The 24,899-nt window shown below is 40.9% G+C and overlaps 1 protein-coding gene across 6 annotated transcripts in view; it reads left to right on the top strand.

Moving 5' to 3' along the window:
• Positions 1-24,899, top strand: part of RALGAPA1 (Ral GTPase activating protein catalytic alpha subunit 1) — a 647,855-nt gene that overhangs the window by 180,518 nt on the left and 442,438 nt on the right. For all 6 annotated transcript variants that reach the window (XM_029598964.1, XM_029598967.1, XM_029598968.1 and 3 more), the window contains 3 exons: positions 1,243-1,367; positions 6,379-6,595; positions 22,677-22,853. In XM_029598964.1, the coding sequence (XP_029454824.1) occupies positions 1,243-1,367; positions 6,379-6,595; positions 22,677-22,853 (519 nt within the window). The remainder of the gene's footprint in view (positions 1-1,242; positions 1,368-6,378; positions 6,596-22,676; positions 22,854-24,899) is intronic.

Here is a 24,899-nt window from a genome sequence, read left to right as displayed (position 1 = left end):
GGAGGGATACAGTAAAGAATCACATTTTATTTTTTGAATGGAAACATTTAAAATTACAGTGAATTTCTATTTTCATATGCATTCAAGACTTTGAGAAAATATATGCATCAAACATTGCATATATTCAGTGTTACTGTACTTCTGTTTTAAATTGTGATTCTTTAACAGAAGCCTCAACATTATAATGACTTTTTAATCATTCGTTTTTGACTTCTTAATACATTATAAAATTTGAGTTTGAGTGCAATGAACTGGTCGTAGTTTACTGAATTCAGTGCCTCATGAGGAAAGTAGTAGTTTTGATGCAGTAGACTACTTTTGGATTTTTTTATGCGTACAGCTGAAATATACACATGCTGTGGAGTAAGATAGTAAAAATATGTACACAAAACCAAAAGGTTTAAAAATGTGAAAGCATACAAAGTATTTAAAAAATGTATAAAAATATTTTAATAACAAATGTATAAAACTTAATGTCTTGAAAATATAAATTGGAAAGGATACTTTTATCAGAAGGAAAATGGGAACTGGTACACTTTTTGTTGCATTGCTGTTTTAAAAAAAAATGTTGATGACCTACAAATCTAACATACACAAAATGTTCTACAAATTAGGACCATTGCATTATAGTTATGCTGTGTTTTGGCATTCTCTGTCTATTAGAATGTTAGATTTTATTTGTAGGCTATCAATGACAACCTTGTACTATACTTGTAAATGTAGACCATAAGAAGTACAATTGGCTTTTCTGCAATTATGGATAAAAACTTTTTATTTTTTGTTAAATCCACCCCTACAACAAATTCAAAACATAATAAAATCAATAAAAACAGAAAACATTAAGGGTAAAATGTTCTACCTTCGTAAAATATGCAGTACATTTGCTTGTAAAATAGCTATCCTGTACATACCCCACTTAAAACCACGTCACACTATTTAGGTTTCAAAGTCGATATTAACTGGACTTTTGGTGCTTATTTGCAAGAGTTTTGCTATTGGACATTATCCTGAAGAATGACTAACAAATGCTTACATTAATATATTTCCCAAATTGACTAATTCACACAAGCACATCTTTGATACAGAGGGAAGGGTGGGATGGAATGATTTTATTTTTGTTAATGCATGCCTGGCCAGTAATTTTTGCACTGCCTAAAGTGCTTGTTCTTGTGTGTTTTTATATGCTTTTATGTTTTGAGATGAAGTCTCCATGATTATATGTAGCCCTTGCTTTGATTTTAGTCAGTAAAGAAGATATGAACCCGAAGCTGCACCCACTCAGTAGTGAGATTGGCAGTAGCAGTTCTAACGTACCTGACCTCATGGATGAGTTTATAGCTGAGAGACTCCGCACTGGTAATACGTTGGTAAGCCTGATTCGAACTTCACTGGCATCTGATAAACAAAATAGGATGTGCAGTGCCTTTTATTGGACCAAGATATGACTCTTATTCCATAAGTTTTCAAACCTCTCTAGGAGATTCTTCAGAAGAGCAATCTCATTAACCTCCCATTGTTGAAGTACAGAAGTTTGCCAGTGTTAAATGTGTACATCGTTCATCATGTATAGGCATGATGCATGCATTAAAGTCAGTAAAGTGAGATTGTGCTTTTATATATTGCTTGGATCCAGAGTCATTCAAACAGATATTTAATATAAAATGTATAATTAATGCAAAGCAGACTGTCCTATTTTCTTTAAGTAGGAATTATATATTGGTCCAATAAAAATAAGCACACGAGCTATTTTCCTTCCTCAGTCTGTTTATTTAATCAGTTTCTATTCCACTGATAAACCAATCTCAGCGAACTATAATTAACATACACAATAAAATCAAGACATCATTAAGCATAAACATAGAGGCATAAGACATGAAATAGAAAAACAGCTGCTAAACAGGACAATGGCTACACAGGCAAATTACAAAAACTATAGACAACTATAGCCACCAGCAGAACAAGTCAAATGCTAAAGAAAAGAGAGACAACTTTAAACGCTTCCTTATCCGAAGCAAATCATTCTTCAATTTAATATCTGCTGGGAGGCTGTTCTAAAGTGTTGGACCTGCAATGTGAAAAATCTGCTTTTAAGAAACTATTGAGTTAGGGAAAGAGAATTAATCTCTAGAAGATGTTGAGATGACAAATGAAGGCAGTAGGTAGGACAGTATTGATATGTGAAAGAACAATGGCTGGAGGTGCCAAACCATGAAGAGCCTTAACTACCAGAAGGAGGGCTTTAAAAGTCTTCAGCCAAGTTATAGGGAGCCAGTGAAGGCCAGCTAGAACTGGAGACATATGTCATGCAATGCAGAGCCAGAAATAGATTGGCATGGAATTCTGAATAAGTTGAAGTTATGTAAATAGAATTCAGTTTGCCCCCAAAATAAAAATTTTTAATAGTCCAAAGAGGACAGAATATAATATTGAGTCATGGTATGAAAATCTGAATGAAATAGAGAAGGTGGTTAAGATCACAATAACAGCAACTTGTAGTAGGATGATTGAACTAAAGCATCAATATGAGGTCACAGGGAAAGAAGGGAATCAACTAAAACCCCTAAATTGTGAGCCTTTAATTGAATTAGTATAATATGTCCATCAAACAAAAACTTTTTGGGATCATTAATTATTTCAGTTTGCAACATGCTTGCCCTTAATGTTATGAAATCTAATGTTCCATTTTTTATTTGCATTACTTTAATAATGGTAGTGGGTGGATTAGTATAGATACCAATTTTTTTGGTGCATATATAATAAGATTGGCACTGGACATTCCAACTTGGAGACAATTTCACATGCAAGGCCATTTGGGCAAGGCATGCCGAGTGAAATTAAAGGGTAAGCTCTCTAGGGAAGGCACCTACAGCAAAAAAAAGTATGCGCATTGGTGCTGTGCATCCTTAATAGATGTAATAACCCATTCCAGAGATCTTACCCTTTTGATTTCATTTGGCATGCTTTGCCCAAATGGCCTGCCATGCAAGATTTTGTCCGAGTTGGGATATCCAGTGCCAGTCTTGTATACACGGTCATTTTGGTCATACTTCTTCCAATTTCAAGCATCTACCACATCATGTAGATTTTTCAGGTTAACCACTTACCAGTCCACAATAGAACCCTGCCTCCTATTCTATGACGACAGAGAGATTCTGTCCTGCAGAATCTCTCTTGGGGGACTTTATCAAATGCCTTCTGAAAATCCAAATACATTGTATCAACTGGCTCACCTTTATCTGTTTATTTACACCTTCAAGAAATTATAAAAGATTGGTAAGACAAGACTTCCCCTTGCTAAAATAATGTTGACTCTTATCCATTGAGCCATGTCTGTCTATAGTGCCAGTGATTGTGTTTTTAAGAATGGCTTCTACCATTTTGCCCATTACCAATGTCTATTATTTCTCAAATTATCCCAGAGCCCATTTTAAAAATCAGTGTCGCATTGCTCATTTTCCAATCTTCAGAAATCATGGCTGTTTTAAATGATAGGTTACAAATTACTAGTAACAGGTTAGTGATTTCATATTTTTATTTTTAGAATTCTGAGGTGGATGCCACCTGGTGCTGGTGATTTGTTACTTTTTAGTTTATCAATCTGATCTATTATATACTCCACTGTCACAGATATTTGTTTTAGTTGCTGAGAATCTCCACCATTAAGGAATGTTGCAGGTGTGTATTCCCAACATCCTCCTCTGTAAAGGCCATCACAAAGAATTTGTTCAATTTTTCTGCCATTTCCTTGTCCTCTCTTAATACCGCTTTTAGCCCCTCTGTCATCTAGTACCCAAATGATTTTCTCACAGGCTTTTTGCTTCAAATGTACTTGAAAAAGATTTTATTAGTAGTTTTTGCCTCATGGGCAAGCTTTTTCACAGTCTCTCTTACTGCTGTTTTACATCTAAATTGTCAGTGCTTTTGCTCTTGCCTGTTTTCTTCATTTGGGTCTGGTTTCCATTTTTTGAACAATACTTTTTAGCTTCAACTCCCTCCTTTACCTCACCATTAAACACACTGGTAGTCATGTGGTCTTCCTTCAACCTTTTTTAATGCAAGGGATACATTGTATCTAGGTTTCCAAGATGGTATTTTTAAACAATGTCCATGTCTCATGCAAACTTTAACCCTTGCACTATGCCTTAGTTTTTTCTAATTTCATCATTCTAGCATAGTTAAATGCTACTTTAGTAGTAGTTTTATACAATGCCCTTCCTCCAGTGATGATATCAAATTTGATTGCATTATGGTTGCTATTGCTTAGAGGCCCCACCACAGTAAATCCTTGTACCAGGTTGTGCATTCCACTGAAGACTAGATCTAAAGCAACTGCCCAGCTCATTGGTTGAGGACCAGCTGCTCCATGAAGCAGTCATTTATAATATCTTGAAACGTGACCTCTCTAGCATGTTCAGATGAGACATTGACCCCAGTCAAGATCATGGTAATTGAAATCTCCCATTATTATTGTGTTTTCAAATTTGCTTTTTTAATTTCAGCTAGCATTTCACAATTTGTTTATTTTGGCCAGATAGCCAATATTATACAATTAACTACTATACTCTTACCTGACGTACATGGAATTTGTTGTAGGATTTTTATCCTGCTTTATTCTGTTATCTTTTACATATAGTGCCACCTCTCCATCAGTTGGATCTGCCCTATCACATCGATGATATTGTACGCTGCTATCGGTGTCCCATTAGTTATCCTTGTTCCACCATGTTTCTGAAATGCCTATAATTTCTATATCCTCATATAAAACCATGCATTCTGACTCACCAGTCTTACTTGTCAGACTTCTGGCATTCACATACACATGTTTTGAAATATTTTTTTATTTATACTTTAACTTCTCTATATATTCACAACCTACTTGTTAGCAAATGGTATAGGCAGTTTAGAGTCTTTCATGATTGCATGCTCTTTGGCTATGTCCATCTGGGCTACTCCACCCTTGAACACAAACACAACCTCTCTACTGAGATATTCTAACTTCCCTGTTTTGCAATTATCTTTGAAAGATAGATCCATCAACCACAGAAGTTTCAAAGTCACTTTCACTGAATCACAGGCCACCTTGGGGATCTTTAAAAAAAAAAAAAAAGAAAAAAGAATTAAACATTTCTAGTGCTTGCTACTTAAGGGAAAAGAGCTTAGCTCTCCTCAGATCTCCAGACAACACCTGCAATGTAGGAGAATGTAACAGTATTGCAGCCCCAGAAAGCAAGCTGGTCTCAAACAGCCCATCACTTGCTGACATATCCTGAAAGGAGGTCTGCCGGCACAGTGCTTTGGCAGGTAAGAAAACAATGGAATCTATCAAATTGAGCAAACCCATCCCCAGGCTCCCATCAATACACTGCCAACCCTGTTCCACACAAAAGTTTCCATGGAATTCAGTGTCCCCACAACAGCTGTCAAGGAGATTGTTGGTCTGCCTATGTGTTTTGGCATCAGATGAAGAACTGAAGAAGAGATGCCAAAAGCAGTTAAAAAAAAAAAAATAGTACAAGTGCTGTTACTCAGAGCACCTGTTAGTGCAGCTCACCATTTGGTTACCATTTTCTCTCTGCAAATGCTTTTAGTTTTGTTTTCTTTGGGTATTTTAGCATTTTTTGGCCTAGCAAGTTTTTGCTGTTTGAAGAAGACTTACCTGGTGTACTGCAATATCAATATCAAATGTCTCTCATGTAGCAAGAGTTTTATTCTTGCCCATGTCACTTGCCTCAGTCATATGCATACATTTCCAGTTCCATTGAAATTAATTCAATTAAATTTCTTGTGGCCTGATTCCATTCATTTAATTTCCTTCTGATATCACTTGTATTGCATTATGGATCTTGGCAGCTATAAAGCATGCATATTCAAATCTGCATGTCTGTCCTTTAAAGGGTATCACATTTTCTTTACTAGGACTAGTATAGTGCTTACAGAGTAACAATTGAAGTCGGGGGAAATCCTGTTATGTTGGCTCACAATGCCTGTTTATCCAGCTGTGGTTTGGAAGTAACAGTAATGTTCTTGTGCCTTTATTATCTTCATAAACATTCAGATAATGCCAATCAATGCCAAACTATGCACTGCATGCTTCAGAGCTCTTTCATGGCTTTGGATATGTTTTACACCTGCTTGGAATTTGGGAATGTCTTATCTTCATGGATTTACCCAATTGTAAATTGCCATCAAGTGTGCATGGCTATCCAACCAGTGACTGCATGCATATTTTTGAAGCAATGATATTATAAATAGTATTTAAATCATGTTTATAGGCAATACTCTGTATAATAATTCTTTTTACTTTGTTTGCCCATAAAGTTGAACATCGCTGACCAGTTTTGTTTAGTAAATTGTCTCATAATTCTGTGTAATTACTAGAATATAACAAGAAGAGGAAGCAGCCCTGGCAATCTGGAAGTTCCTAAGGACCTCCCTGATATATTAAATAAGCAAAATCCATTGCGCCCTGTAGATGACCCAGGCGTGCCATCTGAGTGGACATCGCCTGCAAGTGCTGGAAGCAGTGATCTCATCAGTTCAGACAGTCATTCTGACTCCTTCAACGCTTTTCAGTATGACGGACGCAAATTTGAAAGTAAGTATCCTTACCTTCTGCTCCTAACCTAAATACATATTTAAAAAGTAGCACAATACAACCTCAACACTGTTGGCTTAAAAAAAAAAAAAAAAAAAGTTCTTTATGTTAAGAACTGTGGTAATGTGGCCAGTCAATGCTTAGGAAACAGCCAAGTGGAATAAGGAGGCAGACTTTGTTTCCTTAGATGCAAATTTATTTACAGTGAGAAAACAAGACAAATGTAGCTCACCTTGTAGAATTGGTAGCACTCAGGTCTTTGCATAAACTGGGTTCCTCCCTGCTCCCCAGGACCTAGTTATAATTATGAATGTCACTTTGCAAACCATTGTGATCTACACATGGAAAGACTGTATATAAAATGTCTAAATAAATAAAATCTAACCCTTCTGGGCCCTGGCTCCTTATGGTATGGAAGAAAGCCTCCATTTACCCAGAATCCCTTCTGGGGGCTGATCCTTAAGGAGCACTAGGCTGGATAGCTGTAGCAGGTCCCTTAAAGCGGTTGCAGGGAGTTTTCTGTATAGGCCCTCATGCCCTCCCCTTCAGCTCATCCTTATTTGGATGTGTGCCTGCCTGTACCAGGGACACATTTCTGGACAGGAAATCCGCATTGATGATTTCCTTTCATGCCTTATGTTGTGTTTTATAGATGAAGGGCTATAGGGCCAGGAACCACCTCATCATCCTTGCATTGGCCTCCTTATTTCTGTTTATCCATAGGAGTGGTTGGTGGTCCATTATGAGTGTGAACCTCTGTCCCAGCAGGTAATACCACAAGGCCTCTAAGGCACACTTGACTGTCAAGGCCACCTCCTTCACTGTTGAGTAATGCCTTTCCTATGGAATTAGCTTCTAGCTAATGTATACCACAGGATGTTCTTGGCATCCTTCTCTTGGACTAAGATTGCTCCCAAGCCTATTTCTAAGGCATCTGTCTGCACAGTGAAGGAAGTCTGGACTTATCAGAACTGGTTCAGAGCATAACGCCTCTTTCAGAGCCTTCTCTGCTTCAACTGACCACTGGAGTTTCTCTGATGCTTTCTACAACAACATCCTTGTGAGAGGCTCTGCCTTCTCCAAGTAATTGGGGGATACATCTTCTGTAATACCCAATGAGGCCTAGAAACGCTATCACTTTTTGCAAGACTAGCACTAGGGTGATCCCCTTTATATTCCAGATTTGCAGATGGATCTTGCCCTTTTCTAGGGTGTAGCTAAGATACTGGACTTCTTGTCCTCCTAGCAAGCATTTCTTAAGATTGGCCATCTGTCCTGCTTTCTTCAAACTAGTTAGCACTGCCCGGAGTTGGCTTAGATGTGTCTTCCAATCTGGGCTGTATACCACGATATCATTCAAGTAGGCAGCTGTACCCTTGATGTAGGTGGAGCAGGCAGGTGACCAAGCGCTGAAATATTGTGGGGACGCCATGGAGTCCAAAAGGAGGACATGAACTGGAAAAGTCACCCTGGTGTCGAGAATGCAATCTTCTTTGCTGGCGTGAGGCATCTAACCAATCAATTCCCTCCAAGGAGTGACTAGGTGTGTCCACATTTTTTTGTGTGAGCAACAATTTTGAGTGCCAGTATTAGTGATGCATTTCTGTATATAACATATTTAAAAAATTTGTGTGACCCTGTAAAACCTGTAAGCAATGTTCCGAAATGTATAAGCAATCGCTCACATGCTCAGTTTAGAAGAAACTATGCTTCCAATACCCTTTTGAAAGGTCCATGGTCAATATGAACTGGACTGATCCCAGACACTCGGTCAGCTCATCCACTCAAGGCATCAGTTATGCATCAAGCTTTGAGACTTTGTTGACCTTTTTAAAGTCAATGCAAATCTTATGCTTCCATCTGGCTTAGGCACCAACACTATGGGTAAGGACTAATCACTGTTAGACTCCTTTATAATTCAAAACCGAAGCAGCTCCTTTACTTCAATCTCAATGACGCAGCGCTTGGTCTTGGGAATCCGATAAGAGTTGTTGCCAAGCAAAAAACTCCAGGAGAAATAATGTCATACTGCACCAGGTGGGTTTGAGAAGGTCTCCTTATTTTGCTTCACTAGCTGCTTGAAGTCAGCTGTCTGTGCAGTGAACAACTGCTTTCCGAAAGGAATCCGGGTTTGGTTCATTTCAGGTCTGATATCTGGATTAAACTCTCCTTGTACCACTCCACACACCTGTGGAACTCCCTTCTTAAAAAGGTTTATGTGGTAGATCTGACTTTAATTTATCTGGCTGGGCTATGTTTTAATCCAAGGGCCCTGTTTTATCCCAAACTTCATCGGGTCTTTTCCAGTGGGCTAACAGCTTGCTTTTTAATAAGGGGAAGAGGGCAAGGATGTGGTTCCCTGGCTGGAATATTGTTTGGACCATGGGTGACTGCAAGTTCAGGCTTGGTAGCCTGAGCCTTCTCTACCCATAGGTAGGCTGCCTCCCCAGCTTTTTTTAGGCAGTCCTGTACTCTGAGAACATAGTCATGAGGTTCTGCCCAGGGTTCCCTTCATGTTTTCAAGTTTCCCGAGCTATGTCCAAGATTCCTCTCGGCCTCCTCCCATACAGTATTTCAAAAAGGAAAAAACTTGTTGAGCTCTAGGGCACTTCATGGATTGCGAGCAGCACGTAGGGCAGTAAAGAGTCCCAATTCTTGCCATCTTCATCCACAAATTTCCTCCACATGTGTTTGAGTGTCTGGTTGAAGTGCTCAACGAGGCCATCGGTCTGCAGGCGATACACTGAGGTGCACAGAGCTTTTACCTTAAGCAAGTTGCAGAATTGTTTCATTATCTTGGACACGAATGGGGTCCATCAGGCTCTCCTTGGGCAGCCCAAATCGTGAAAAAACTTCCAGTAGGACAGTTGCCACTATCTGGATGCAGTCACTTCCAAACCACATCCGTGAGTTGGTAGAAAAGGTTTCACAGGTTTTCATCTGGCTGATGAACTCCTTGCTGAAACCACTATCTGTAGGCTTCTGGGGAAAGTCCCATCCTCTTTATGATTGCTGTTTTGATTTCGGCACCTATAGCCTTTCCCTCTGGGTTGGCAGTTTGGAAGGCAGCTTGACTGCTTCCTGTAAGGTGGGTCCCCAGATAGGTAGTCCATCTATCTTCTGGCCATCCTGCCAAACAAGCAGTCTGCTCAGACTTACTGAGGAAACAATCAGGGTATTCTCCCAGGGCCATATTAATTATTACTGGCGACAAGGAAAGTGGGGTGGTCAAGGTGATCTGTATGGCCTGTGCTACCTAATGTGAAGGTGGAGGACCTCACAAGTCACTTAGATAGGATTTTAGACTGTGCTGGGGAGGAGCTGGCTGACATGGTACATGTGGGCACCAATGACATAGGAAAATGTGAGAGGATAGGTTCTGGAAGCCAAATTTAGGCTATTGGGTAGAAAACTGAAAACCAAAACCCCCAGGCTAGCATTCTCTGAAATGCTTCCTGTTCCACGCACAGGTCCCCAGAGGCAGGCAGAGCTCGGGAGCTCAATGCGTGGATGAGACGATAGTGCAAGGAAGAGAGAATGAATTTTTGGGGAAGGGGGAGTCTTTTCCGAAGGGATGGGCTCCACCTTAACCAGGGTGGAACCAGGCTGCTGGGGCTAACCTTTAAAAAGGAGATAGAGCAGCTTTTAAACTAGAACAAAGGGGAAAGCAGACAGTCACTCAGCAGCGCTGAGTTCAGAGGGAGGTATCTTCGAAGGATACTAATGAAGCATTAGGGTTAGGGTATCCCAACAGAGAGGTTGGAATAATAAGAAAAGTAGTCCATGTGCCTACAAATAATCACCTGAGCTAAAAGATTACAAATTATCCCTGACAACTGAAAAGCAGAATGTTAATACAAACAAAAAACACATTTTGAAATGTTTGTATGCCAATGCCAGAAGTGTAAGAAGTAAGATGGGAGAGTTAGTGATAGCAATAAATGATGACATAGACTTAATTAGCATCTTAGAGACATGGGGGAAGGAGGATAACCAATGGAATAGTACTATACCAGGGTACAAATTATAGCGCAGTGATAGAGAGTAGCAACTTGGTAGCGGGTGGCGCTTTGTCTGGATGGCGCAGAGTCCTACAAAATAAAGATCCTGCAAGAGACTAAATGCACAATCCAATCTTTATGGGTAGAAATCCCTTGTGTGTTGGGGAACAGTATAGTGATATGGTATACCACCAAAATGATGAAAGTCAGTGAAATGCTAAGACAAATTAGGGAAGCTAACCAAATTGGTAGTGCAGTAATAATGGGAGATTTCAATTACTCAAAGGACCAAGGTGCAGGAACAAATCTTCAGTCCCACCACACTTCAATTTTTTTATGTTTATTAAGTATAAATGATGAAAAGTGGCAACTCCACATATCAAAAGCAAACACTTATAACTGTCCCCCGACACGGTCCCGTGTTTCGCGGTGGCTGCATCGGGAGGGACCCAGGGTATTCAATAAGTTCTGAAAAGAGAGTACAATATGGTGGAACATCTAACAAAAGAGGCTACATAACTCAAAACATGCTTCAGGTACATACCATTCAAAGCTGTCACGGAGCGCGAACGCCCTCATCAGTGTCAACCATTTAAAGCGGGGATTTGGCACCAAATCACATTCCATCGCGAGAATTCGGAGTCAATCCAGAGGAACCAGAACCAATCACATCAGGGCACACATCACTCAAACTCAGATTTCAATTACTCCAATATTGACTGGGTAAACATAACAGGAGGACATGCTAGAGAGAAAGTTCCTGGATGGAATAAATGACAGTTTAATGGAGCAATTGGTTCAGGAACAGATGAGAGAGGGAGCAATTATAGATCTAATTCTGAGTGGAGACCAGAACCTGGTGAGAGAGGTAAGGTGGTGGGACCACTTGGCAATAGTGATCATAATATGAACAAATTTGAATTAATGACAGGAAGGGAGGACAGTAGGTAAATCCATAGCTCTAGCACTAAACTTTCAAAAGGGAAACTTTGACAAAATGAGGAAAACAGTTTTAAAAAAACAAAAACAATAAAAAACTGAAAGTTGCAGCTACAGAAGTAAAGCATGTACAACAGGCATGGACATTGCTTAAAAATACCATCTTAGAAGTGCAGTCCAGATGTATTCCATGCATTAAGGGGTATATTTTAAAAGTGGCGCGTGGGTACCCATGTGTGCACGGTTCCTGGCACGTGCAAGTGAACTCGCTGATTTTATAACATGCACGCATCGCCGATTTTATATCGAGACACACAAGGTCAGAGGGGGGAGGGGGAATTTTGTAACATATGTGTGGCAACGCAATAGGGCCTTCCCCATTCACTCCCAGTCCGCTCCAATAAAGGAGAGGACTGGGAAGGAACTTCCTTAACTCCCCTCACCTACCATGCCTCCCTCTTCCCCTCTCTGCCCCGACCTCTAAAACCTCCCTAACTATCATCCCCCATTTGGCCACGCATTTTTGACACGCTATTATTACCGCTTATACTGTAAGAGGTAATAGCGCATGGAAAATGCAGGCTAACCCCCTCCCCACCCCCCAAACTAATAGCGCTCATCACATGCAAATGCATATTGATGAGCCTATTAGTCACTCGCAATACAGTGTCCCTATTGCCTCCCTATTAGCACAGGCCCTAATTTAAATAAAGAATCGCACACCCAGGAGAGGTGCCTGGGAACGCTTCGGGAGAGCGGACGCTCGCCTCGGAGCGCCAGCTCTCCCGCGGACTTTATTGAATGGGACTGTATTATTTTAATTTTCTTGCTACTTACTTGTTCTTTGGAGCAGTAGTAGCTTCTGCTTACCGGCTGGCTGCTGGCGTGCACTTCAGTGGGATAGTACCTAAATGCACTGTCCCAGCCGGCCCCTTCCTCCAGCCCACCACCTTTGGCTGGAGCCAGTTTTCTGTGCGTACCAGGAGATACACGCTTGTGCGGCCTGCTTTGAAAATGCATGCGGCATGTGCACGGCCTGGCAACACGCGTCTCATTTTATACGCATGCCAGCTTTTGAAAATGTCCCTGCTTGAAAGGTGGAAGGAAGGAAGGATTGCCAGCACAGTTCAAATGTGAGGTGAAAGAGGCAATTTGAGCCAAAAGTTCTTCATTCAAAAATTGGAAGAAGTATCTATCAGAGGAAAATAGGATAAAGCATTGGCAAGTTAAATGTAAGGCATTGATAAGACAGGCTAAGAGAGAATTTGAAAAGAAGTTTGTAGTGGAGGCAAAAACTCAAAATAAAAACTTTTTAAAATATATCCAAAGTTTGACAAAGTTCCTCATGAGAGGCTTCTAGGAAAAGTAAAATGTCATGGGATAGGTGGAGATGTCCTTTCGTGGATTATAAACTGGCTAAAAGATAGGAAACAGAGAGTAGGATTAAATGGACAATTTTCTCAGTGGAAGGGTGTGGGCAGTGGAGTGCCTCAGGAATCTGTATTGGGACCCTTACTGTTCAATATATTTATAAATGATCTGGAAAGAAATAAGACGAGTGAGATAATCAAATTTGCAGATGATACAAAATTGTTCAGAGTAGTTAAATCACAAGCAGATTGTGATAAATTGCAGGAAGACCTTGTGAGACTGGAAAATTGGGCATCGAAATGGCAGATTAAATTTAATGTGGATAAGTGCAAGGTGATGCATATAGGGAAAAATAGCCCATGCTATAGTTACACAATGTTAGGTTCCATGTTAGGTGCTACCACCCAAGAAAGTGATCTAGGCGTCATAGTGGATAACACATTGAAATTGTCGGTTCAGTGTGCTGTGGCAGTCAAAAAAGCAAACAGAATGTTGGGAATTATTAGAAAGGGAATGGTGAATAAAACGGAAAATGTCATAATGCCTCTGTATCGCTCCATGGTGAGACCACACCTTGAATACTGTGTACAGTTCTGGTCGCCGCATCTCAAAAAAGATATAATTGCGATGGAGAAGGTACAGAGAAGGGTGACCAAAATAAGGGGAATGGAACAGCTCTTCTATGAGGAAAGACTAAAGAGGTTAGAACTTTTCAGCTTGGAGAAGAGATGGCTGAGGGGGGATATGATAGAGGTGTTTAAAATCATGAGAGGTCTAGAACGGGTAGATGTGAATCGTTATTTACTCTTTTAGATAATAGAAAGACTAGGGGGCACTCCCATGAAGTTAGCATGTGGCACATTTAAAACTAATCGGAGAATGCTCTTTTTCACTCAACGCACAATTAAACTCTGGAATTTGTTGCCAGAGGATGTGGTTAGTTAAGTTAGTATAGCTGTGTTTAAAAAAGGATTGGATAAGTTCTTGGAGGAGAAGTCCATTACCTGCTATTAATTAAGCTGACTTAGAAAATAGCCACTGCTATTACTAGCAACAGTAACATGGAATAGACTTAGTTTTTGGGTACTTGCCAGGTTCTTATGGCCTGGATTGGCCACTGTTGGAAACAGGATGCTGGGCTTGATGGACCCTTGGTCTGATCCAGTGTGGCATGTTCTTATGCAGAAAGCCTGCGAGGGAGTCAGTTGGACCGTTAGATGATCGAGGGGTTAAAGGGGCACTTAGGAAAGATAAAGCCAATGCAGAAAGGCTAAACAAATTCTTTGCCTCAATGTTTACTGAATAGGATGTTGGCGAAATACCTGTTCCAGAGTCTGTTTTCAAGGGTGATGATTTAGATGAACTGAACCAAATTATGGTGGACCTGGAAGATGTAGACCAGATTGATAAACTGAAGAGTAGTAAATCACCTGGACCAGATGGTATATACTCCAAGGTTCTGAAAGAACTAAAAAATGAAATTTCAGACCTATTAATAAAAATGTGTAACCTATCATTAAAATCATCCATTATATCTGAAAATTGGAGGGTGACCAATGTAACCTTAATATTTAAAAAGGGCTCCAGGGGAGATGCGGGAAGCTATAGACAGGTGAGCCTGAATTCAGTGCTGGGAAAAATCATGGAAACTGTTATAAAGAATAAAATCACATAACATTTAAATAGACATGGTTAATGGGATACAGACAGCATGGATTTACCCAATGGAAGTTTTACCTTACAAGTCTCCTACATTTTTATGAAGGGGTAAATAAACATGTGGGCAAAAGTGAACTGATATATGTGGTCTTTTTGGATTTTCAGAAGGTGTTCGATAAAGTCCCTCATGAGAGGATTCTAAGAAAACTAAAAAGTAATGGGATAGGAGGCGATATCCTTTTATGGATTGCAAATTGGTTAAAAGACTGGAAACAGTAGGAATAAATGGTCTGTTTTCACAGTGGAGTGCCTCAGGGATCTGTACTAGGACCAGTGCTTTCTAATATTTTTATAAGTGATCTGGAAAGGGGCACAACAAGTGAGGTGCTTATATTTGCAGATGACACAAAATTATGCATTGTAGTTAAATCTGAAGCCAATTGTGATAAATTGCAGGAAGACCTTATGAGACTGGAAGATTGGGCGTCCAAATGGCAGATGAAATTTAATGTGGACAAGTGCAAGGTGATGCATATAGGGAAAAATAACCCTTGCTGTGATTACACGATGTTAGGTTCCACATTAGGAGTTACCACCCAGGAAAGAGATCTAGGCGTCATAGTGGATAGCACCACTAAAAAAGCAAACAATGTTAGGAGTTATTAGGAATGGAATGGCAAATAAAACGGTGAATGTCATAATGCCTCTGTGTCGCTCCATGGTGAGACCGCACCTTGATTACTGTGCACAGTTCTGGTTGCCACATCTATGTTCTTTCTCTGGAGAAAGTACAGAGAAGTGCTACCAAAATGATAAAGGGGTGGAACAGCTCCCCTATGAGGAAAGGCTAAAGAGGTTAGGGGTATTCAGCTTGGAGAAGAAATGGCAAAGGGGGATATGATTGAAGTCTATTAAATAATGAAAGGACTTGAATAGGTAATACAAGCACTAGGGAGTACTCCATGAAGTTAGCAAGTAGCTCATTTAAAACAAATTGGAGAGAATTCTTTTTCACTCAATGCATAATTCTGCTCTGGGATTCATTACCAGAGGATGTAGTTATGGTAGATAGTGTAGCTGAGTTTAAAAAAGTTTAGATAAATTCCTAGAGCAGAAGTCCATAAACTGCTATTAATCAATAAGGATTAGTAGCTTGGGATCTATTCATTTAATATTTGGGTACTTGCCAGGTATTTTTGACTTGGTTACTTTTGGACACAGGATATTGGGCTTGATGGATCCTTGGTCTGACACAGTATGGTATATCTTATATTCTTATGAGTTAACACTGTGTTTTGCTGTATAACCTGTTTTTGTAGTGCCTGCTGTTGATCAGTTTGGGTTAGTAGGGTGTTCTGCAATTGTTGCTGCTCTGTAGCAAGGACCTGTATTACTTTCCTCATCTTCCCTGCTTTCCAAGTGGCCTCCAAATAGTATATCTCTGTGGGGGAAGGAGAGGGAAATCCAAAACAAAACAAAAACTTGCTGTCCTGTCTGGCCCTTACTGCTTGAACCCTGACTGCACAGGCGGAGCTAGTCCCCTTGGCCTGGCAAGTGAAACTGTGAGGCCCTAGGAAGAAAAGATTCTGCAAGGTTGTTTTTTTTTCCTTCTGCGGCTGTGGGCTTTCTGCCTGTGCTTTCCGCATAGGCAAGAAGATCCCACTTCATACACCATATGTGGTAATGTAGTCTGTCGTGACCTAGGAAACAGTCAAGAAGAATAAGAAACGGACTTGGCTGTTTCTTTAGTTGCAAATGTATTTACAGTGAGAAAACAAAACAGAAAACATATTTAGCTCACCATGCAGAATTAGTAGCACTCAAATATTAAATAAGGCAGGTCTTTGCATAAACTGGGTTCCTGCCTACTCCCCGGGGCCTGTTTAACTCTTCTGGGCCCTGGCTCCTTATAGCATGGTGAAGGGACCCTTCACCCAGAATCACTTGCGGGGCTGTTCCTAAGGAGGACTGGGCTAGATAGCTCTGGCCAGTTCCTTAAAGTGACAGGAGGGAGTTTCCTGTATTACTCTCACAAGAACTTTTAAATAAGCCCCAGCTAGTGATTGTTTGACAACATTTTGTAGAATATTGGAAAAGGAGATGCATACAAGTAATTTTCTCTTATTTGTACAAATTCTGTTCTTTGGTTCTTTTGTTGCCCTTTGCTTTATAGTAAGTTTTTGTTCATGTTTTTTGTAAATTTTAGTTTTTGTAGCAGGTGTAAGGCATTGCTTGTTTAGTTGCATGTCTGGGGTGTTTAGTGCTGTTAGGCTATGCTATGGATCATGTTTATTTAAATTTTTATTTAAAATATTTATATTGGGGATAAACTTAAAGCTTACTTTTGTGTATTAGAGTTGTGCTTTTCCATTCTATGTTTGTATGTAAAATAAATGCCCACACTTGCTTTCTCATCCAATCTCCAATGAGAAAGTATTTTCTGTTTCACACTATTTCTTTAAAAACAAAAAATGTATATATACTGCTCTAATGTATATTGCAGATCTCCTCATTTCTGCTGAAACACTAGATCTGCCATTTTTCTTTACTGTATGGACAATAGTGCACAAATGGTGAACATTGAGTATGTATGGTATATCATATTTCTTTATCTGATTTTTGTATTCAGTTTTTTGGCACTTCAAAGCTAATTACATTCAGGTACTGTAGGTATTTCCCTATCCCTAGAAGGCCTACAATACAAGCTTGTACCTGAGGCAACAAAGGTGACAAGGCGTGGCAGTGGGATTTGAACCTTGGTCTCCCTGGTTCGTAGCCCACTTCTCTAACCATTCGGCTACTCCATCAATGTACAGCACAGGAGGATGGATGGATGGAGTGAAAGCTAGACCTAAAAATACTACAGAGAAGTATTTTTCCCTAAGAAAATTTAGTATTTTTAATTTTTTTTAAAATAAAATCTAATAGTCAAAGAAAATTCTCCAAGGACAAGCAGGATGGCAATCCTCACACATAGGTGACATCATCTGATGGAACCTGGCTCAGAAAAACCTATGTCAAATTTTTTTTAGAACTTTGAGCCTTACTGAGCTTGTTTATTGTATGCATCATGCCCCATATCCATGCAGAGTCCTTTTCAGTCTGTCTTTTCTCCGGAGCTCAGTGGTCACAATTGGAGTCCATTTCAGTGCAGTGTTTTGCATTTTTTGATATTTTGCAGTTTCCTGTTGTTTTTTCTCTCTTTGCCATTTGACGCAGGGTCCTGCAGTCTTCCCGTATAGTCTCTCTAGGTAGGTTTTTCAAGCATTTCTGTAAGTTTCCTTTCGCAGGTGGTGGTGTTGCAATGCCTGCCAGCCATCTCCTTCTTCCGCTATCAAGTTTGATTTTGCTTCCCTTTTGTTTCAAGGCACCATGTCATCAAGGTTTCAGTGATGCCTCTTATGCAGGAAGCATAAGAAGCACCACTTCTGTTTTGAGGTTGCTGCAAATGTACAGAAAATTAATGGAGACACTGCTGAAAGAAAGGATACTGAACTATCTACAATCTGGTAAGTTGCTGGACCTGAGGCAGCATGGATTCACCTGAGGGAAGGTCCTGTCAGACAAATCTGATTGATTTTTTAAATTGGGTGACCAGAGAATTGGTTTGAGGAAGAGTGCTCAATGTTATCTATTTGGATTTCAGCAAAGCTTTTGATCCGTTCCTCATAGGAGCTTGTGAACAAAATGAGAAGCTTTGGAGTGAGCGCCAAGGTGGTGGAGTGGATTACAAACTGATTGACTGATAGGAGACAGCATGTAATGGTAAATGGAACCTAATCTGAAGAGAGAGCCATGTTAAGTAGAGTGCCACAGAGATTGGTATTGGGACTGGTTCTGTTCAATATCTTTGTGAGCGACATTATGGAAGCGATAGAAAGTAAAGTTTGTCTATTTGCGAGTGATACAATGATCTGCAACAGAGTAGACACGCCAGAAGGAGTAGAGAGAATGAAAAGTGATTTATGAAAGCTTGAAGAGTGGTCAAAGATTTGGCAGCTGGGATTCAGTGCCAGAAAGTGCAGAGTCATGCATCTGAGACGCAGTAATCCAAAAAAGTGGTATGAGATGGGAAAGGGGGGGGGGGGGGGGGGGGGGGGGGGGGGGGGGGGGGGAGAGAGGCTGGTATACACGGACCAAGAGCGGGATCTTGGGGTGATAGTTTCTGGTGATCTGAAAATGGTGATGCAATGTGACAAGGCGATAGCTAAAGCCAGAAGAATGCTGGGCTGCATAGAAAGAGGAATAGCCAGTAAGAAAATGGAGATGGTTATGCCCTTATACAGGTCCTTGATGAAGCCTCACCTGGAGTATTGTGTTCAGTTCTGGAGCCCTTATCTCAAAAGGGTTAGAAACAGGATGGAGGCAGTCCAGAGAAGGGCTACCAAAATGGTATGGGTTCAGTATCAGAAAACCTATGAGGAGAGACTGAAGGATATGAATATGTATACCCTGGAAGACAGGAGGCGCAGGGGTAATATGATACAGACCTTCAGATATCTAAAAGGTTTTAATGATGTGCAATCGTCAAACCTTTTCCATTGGAATGAAATCTGTAGAATTAGGGGTCACGAAATGAAACTCCAAGGAGGATGCCTCGAAACCAACATAGAAAATATGTTTTCACAGAAAGGGTGTTGGATGCCTGGAATGCCCTTCCAGAAGAGGTGGTGAAAACCAAAACAATGAAGGAATTAAAAGGGCATGGGATAAATACTGTGAAACTCTAAAGGCTAAAGGATGGAAATGAAGGAAAGAGTGCATGCATTAACTTGATGGTGCAGTAGTTATTACCCTTAACCAGTAAACCTTAAAACTGTTGATGCATTACTCCATCATTGCTCTCTGCTTCAATAGCAGGGGGAAAAGGGGAATTGGATTCGTTCATCAATCGAGGGCCTGACTTTTACAGTCTGGGGAAACAAGTATGGGGGTAACATGCTGATGCAGCGGTTACAGCCCTTAAACAACAAGACTGTTACTGTGATGCAACTCAAATATTGCTTTCTGCTTCAACAGCAAGGCATAACAGGTAATTGGGGTCAACACCAATCAATGAGGGCTAGTGTGGGAAACTGATAAGCACGGGGAGGGGTAACGGGGAACTGGATTCAAACAGCAACCAACGAGGGCCCTGACTTTTATGGTGTGGGAAACATATAAGCATGGGGTAACCTACACGACACAGGCTTACTGGGCAGACTGGATGGACCAGTTGGTCCTTTTCTGCTGTCATTTCTATGTTTCTATGTTTGTCTGTGGTGGTTGAATCCACCCTCAAGAAGGCCAGGTGCTTTAGGACCCACTGTTCTATGCCCCTGGTGAGGGATCCTTGAGCCATGGATACTCTTGGGAGGATGGTTTTCAGGACACCTTGCTCATTGCCTGCATAGCGGCCTACCAGCTCTTCATGAGCCATTATATGTGGAACATTCTGCAGGAGATGGCCAAGCAGCTTAATCAGAAGTAGCAAGACTCTCTCCAGTCACTGGTGACCAGTGGTCCGGAGTGCACAAGAACAACTCATTGACATGCCATGACTGGACAGAATCTCTTCGGAGATTGTATTAAGGATTACATAGATACATGATTACTATGTGATGCTCCAGTAGCTCCCCTCTTCTAGGAGGTATCAGATTGCAGCAGAGGAAGCCCTTCATCTGCCCAAGGAGGCACTATCTTCTGTCTCCCTTGGTTTCATGCTCAGCAGACCCTTCACAACCGTTCCAGGCAAGAGAGGACGCCTGAGCTTCAGATGGCATCCTAGCCAACACTTGGGATAGGGTTTTGACTGGACTACAGAGAGCATAGCCAAGATCCCAGTACCTGTGCTGGAGGATCTGCTGGTCTGGGGCATGCTGAAGTTCTACGAGAATCAGTGGCCCAGTAACTTGGACAAGTGGGTTCTCATTGTCCAGAAAGGATACAAATTTAAATCTATTGGGTTTACCTACTACCAAATCACCCTATGAGCCCATTTTGAGGCCACACAGCGCATCAGGAAGGGCTGCTTACAGAGCTCTTCTACCTCTTAATGGCCAGAGCGGTTGAACCCATTCCACCAGAGCAGAGAGGGCGGGGATTCTATTCCCAAGTACTACTTGATTCCAAAGGAAACAGGGGAGCTCCATCCCATCCTAGACCTAAGTGCCTTGAACAAGTTCATCAAAAGAGAAAAGTTCAAGATGATTTCCCTGGCACCTTGATCCCCTTTCTACAAATAGGGGACTGGCTATGTTCTCTCGATCTAAAGGACGCCTAATTTCACATTGAGATATTCCTCAGTGCCAGGAAGTATCTCAGATTCATTGAGGGGAAATGGCACCTCCAGTACTGTACTCTGCCATTTGGACTCGCATCTGCCCGCACAAAATGTTTAGCTGTGGTGGTGGTGCACGTGTTTCCCTATCTGGACAATTGACTGGTCAAGAGCACATCTCTATCTGGAGCCAATGAATCCATTGCTCATGACCATCTGGGTGCTGGAGTTACTAAGGTTGGTCATAAACTACCCCAAGTTTCACCTCAGCCCTTCACTTCAATTGGAGTTTATTGGAACTTTGCTAGACACAACTCGGGCCAGAGCCTTCCTCCCACAGCAATGGGCTGTCTCTTCTGCCATAGCGGAAGAGATCCAAGAAAGTCAGCAGACATGAACTTGGCATATGTTGAGGTTTTTGGGTCACATGGGCACAACCATTCAAATTACTCCTATGACATGTCTGTACAGGAGAAGAGCCCAATGAACTTTGAGGTCGCAGTGGCTACAAGCCACTCAGGATTTTTGGGACAGCATCCAGGTCACTCCACCACTCTGGTACTCTGTCCTGGTAGAGAGATGATTCCACTCCAGTTTGGGGTGTTGTCTTCCAAATTCCTCTGATTCAAATCATTCTAACAATAGATGCATCCAACCCGGGTTGGGGAGCTCATGTAGATGGGCCTTGCATCCAGAGCTCTTGATCCACCCAGGAACATCAGTACCAGATAAACTTTCTGGAGATTTTGATGATTTGGTATGCAACATGGCTTTCAGATATCTACTGTCCAACAAAGTTGCCGGGTCCAGACGGACACTCAAGTGGCATTGCTTTATATCAACTATCGGGGAGGTACGGGCTTGTACCTTCTATGTCACGAGGTGGTCCAGTTGTAGGCTTGGGTCATCTCTCAGGGGATGGTGCTCAGGGCACGGAGAACAGGTTAGAAGACAGAAGGAGTTGGTCCTTAAGACCCCCACGAATGGTCCCTGGACCAAAGAGTAGCAAATCAGATCTTCTGCCTCTGGGTAACTCTGGAGGTGGATCTGTTGACGGCTCCTTACAACAAAAAGGTCCCTCTCTTCTGTTACATGTACAGGGTGCACAGCAAGCTAGCCTTGAAGGTGTAGAACCCAACTCTGTTCATGTCTAAGGTTCATTGTTTTTGTTCCAGGCTGACTCCCCCCACCTTTAGAGTATATACATATTTAAAAAAAAAAAAAAAGTCTACTGTTAACAAAATTATTGTTGCTGTGCCCATTGGCACTATTTTTGTTGCCCTCTTGTTGGCCGCCTGTAGTTAGGGATTCACTCATAAGACAGGACTGCCATCCTGCTTGTCCTTGAAGAAAGCAGAGTTGCTTACCTGTAACAGGTGTTCTTCAAGGACAGCAGGATGTCAGTCCTCATGTGACACACCCACCTCCTCATGGAGTTGAGAGTCTACTTTATAGTTTATTCTTTAGCTAAATTATTAGACCGAAGGAACTCTGGATGGATGTGTGCTATAATGCATGTGTGGGCATGCTCAGTGAGGCTCTGTCAAAGCTCTTGAAACTTTAAGATACGTTTTCCTTGCCGGACTCCACCAAATGATGTTACCCATGTGTTAGGACTGATGTCCTGCTGTCCTGTTACAGGTAAGCAACTCTGCTTTATCAGAAAAAAGCAAATACCATGAAATTACATAGCTATAAGTTTTGACACAAGGATATACTTTTCTTTACTAGGTTTGCATATCAATACACACATGACCTGTTTTTAAAGGCAGTTTTTGTTTTGTTTTTTAATGATTTTGGTTACATGTATTGCAGATTTAGTATGTAAAAACATAACTACTTCACTATGTAGATTTCAACTTTGGGAGTGACACGGGACTTCCGACTTCTATTGAGACTGATACAGGCTCAGGACGCCTGCCCAGCAGTGAGGAGCAAGAAATAGCAAGTTTAACTACACTCCACATTGATTCTGAGACCAGCAGTCTGAACCTCCAGCCGTTGCCTGCAGAGACTGCTGCTGTGACAGGTATCTTGATTCGATTCATTTTTTAATGAGTCAGAGTTTAGAACGCAATGTTATAATTGTATGAAAAATAAATGTCAAGAATGCATAACAGGATGTTCAATTCAGTCACTTTATGATATTTGGCCCTATGCTTTGTACAGCTTTTAGTTAAATTTATATGGGGCTTACAAGATGGTATTGACACATCTGATAGGTCTTTAGAGCCTCTGACCTCTTGTGTGCTGAAATACTTGAGGTAGAAGTTTCTACTTTGGGCAGTAATTTAAGCCTGCAGTGTTAATGAGCTCCAAGGACTAGTGACTTATCCACCTTATACTAAGTGCTACGCAGTCATTCCAAGTTTCTGCCAATGATATGTTGGGGTTTCACCTTAACCAGCCAATCAGTCTTACAACATTTTTTTTCACAGTCCACACATTTTAAAGCTGACCAAACCCTGCAACGTTTAGATTGCAAGAGAACCCTTGTCTTCTATCCTTAGAAGGTCAATTTTCTTTTGACCTAGTAGACCTGGAATTGCTGTATCCAATTGGACATTTTATAATTGGAAAGAAGATTGCATCTCCTTCTGTTATTCCTTGGCAGGTCTGACTTTAGAAAAGTATGTCATGGCTTATAATGGGTAGCCAACTCTGGTCCTTGCGAGCCACAAACAGGCAGGTTTTCAGGATATCTACAATGAATATGCAAGTGATAGCTTTGCATGCACTGCTTCCATTGTATGCAAATCTATTTCATACACATTCATTGTGGATGTCCTGAAAACCAGGCTTGGCTACCCCTGGCTTATAATGTTAGAGCCATGGCAGCATTGCTGGTCCATTTAAGACTTGCCTCTATGGAGGAGATTTGTAAGTTTGCAATGTGGAGTTTAATCCACATATTTACATCCCATTGCTGTTTAGACACCAACTCCCAATTAAACGCTAAGTTTGGTCAGTCTGTCCTCCATGGTCTTTTTGAGTGAGAAACCAACTACATCTCCCCAATGTTCATTATTTTTTGTGCTGTCTTCCAAAAAAAAGACAGACCCATAAAACATGAAAACAAGTTTTCCAGTAAAAATAGGCTTGTCATCTTCTCAGTTTTGCTTTTATCTCCTTTTTTTGAAAGGTAGCCCTTACCTAGGGATTTCCACATGAGCATATGATTCATATGCTCATGTGGAGTTTTATTTACATAACATTCATATGCTCATGTGGAGTTTTATTTACATAACTCCTGCCGTTTTGTAAATAAACCCCCTTTCCCCCCCCTTTTCCCAGCTTACCCTCTTAGTTCCAACTTACTGCCCTGCCCCATCCCTTCCCTCCCCCCCCTGTTATAATATCAGTTACAATGTAAAGCCCTGTTGGCTGAATTTGCTGTTATCTGGAAACCGATGTGATGTCTCGTGCGAATGTCGGTATAGAAAAATGTTAAATAAATAAATAAAATAAATAATGCTTGTCAGAGAAATCAAAGTTGCTTACCTGAAACTAGTGTTCTACATGGACAGCAGGATAATTGGCCACACATTTCTACCCTTCTCCCCTTTTGGAGTTGAATTCCTTTCAGCTTTTGAATTAGACTAAGAAGGGTCCCTATTTAGCAGTATCTAGGAGGGAAGTTCCTCACATATCTGTAAGTCGTCTTGGCTTTTTCACTGCTTTCTAAGAAATATTCTGTCAGCATTATTGGATATCATCACCCGCATGTATGGCTAAGTCAGCAGTCTCTGAGAAGACTTGTTACAGGTAAGCAACTTAATTTATTTGTAATTGTTCTCTGAAGATAGTAGCCCAATAATTTCACAACCCACTCATCACGTGTTTGGAAGTTTTCTATTGTTTCCTTCTATTGCTTTCAAAAAAATGAAAGATGATTGGATCCAGTTCATATGAACTTTGAGATAGCTCCAAAATCCTTCTACTTGATACTAAGGTCATGTGATTACTGGGATGTTACCTTTAGAGAACAACAATTATAGGTAGATAAGTAATTATTCTTTATAATAGTAAAAATTATTTCAGTATAGTTAACTGCAGTTTCATAGTTTTTAAAATG

The sequence above is a fragment of the Rhinatrema bivittatum genome, chromosome 4 (genome assembly GCF_901001135.1).
Source record: "Rhinatrema bivittatum chromosome 4, aRhiBiv1.1, whole genome shotgun sequence".
In the NCBI taxonomy this organism is placed as follows: domain Eukaryota; kingdom Metazoa; phylum Chordata; class Amphibia; order Gymnophiona; family Rhinatrematidae; genus Rhinatrema; species Rhinatrema bivittatum.
This window is presented reverse-complemented; position numbering and strand designations above follow the sequence as displayed.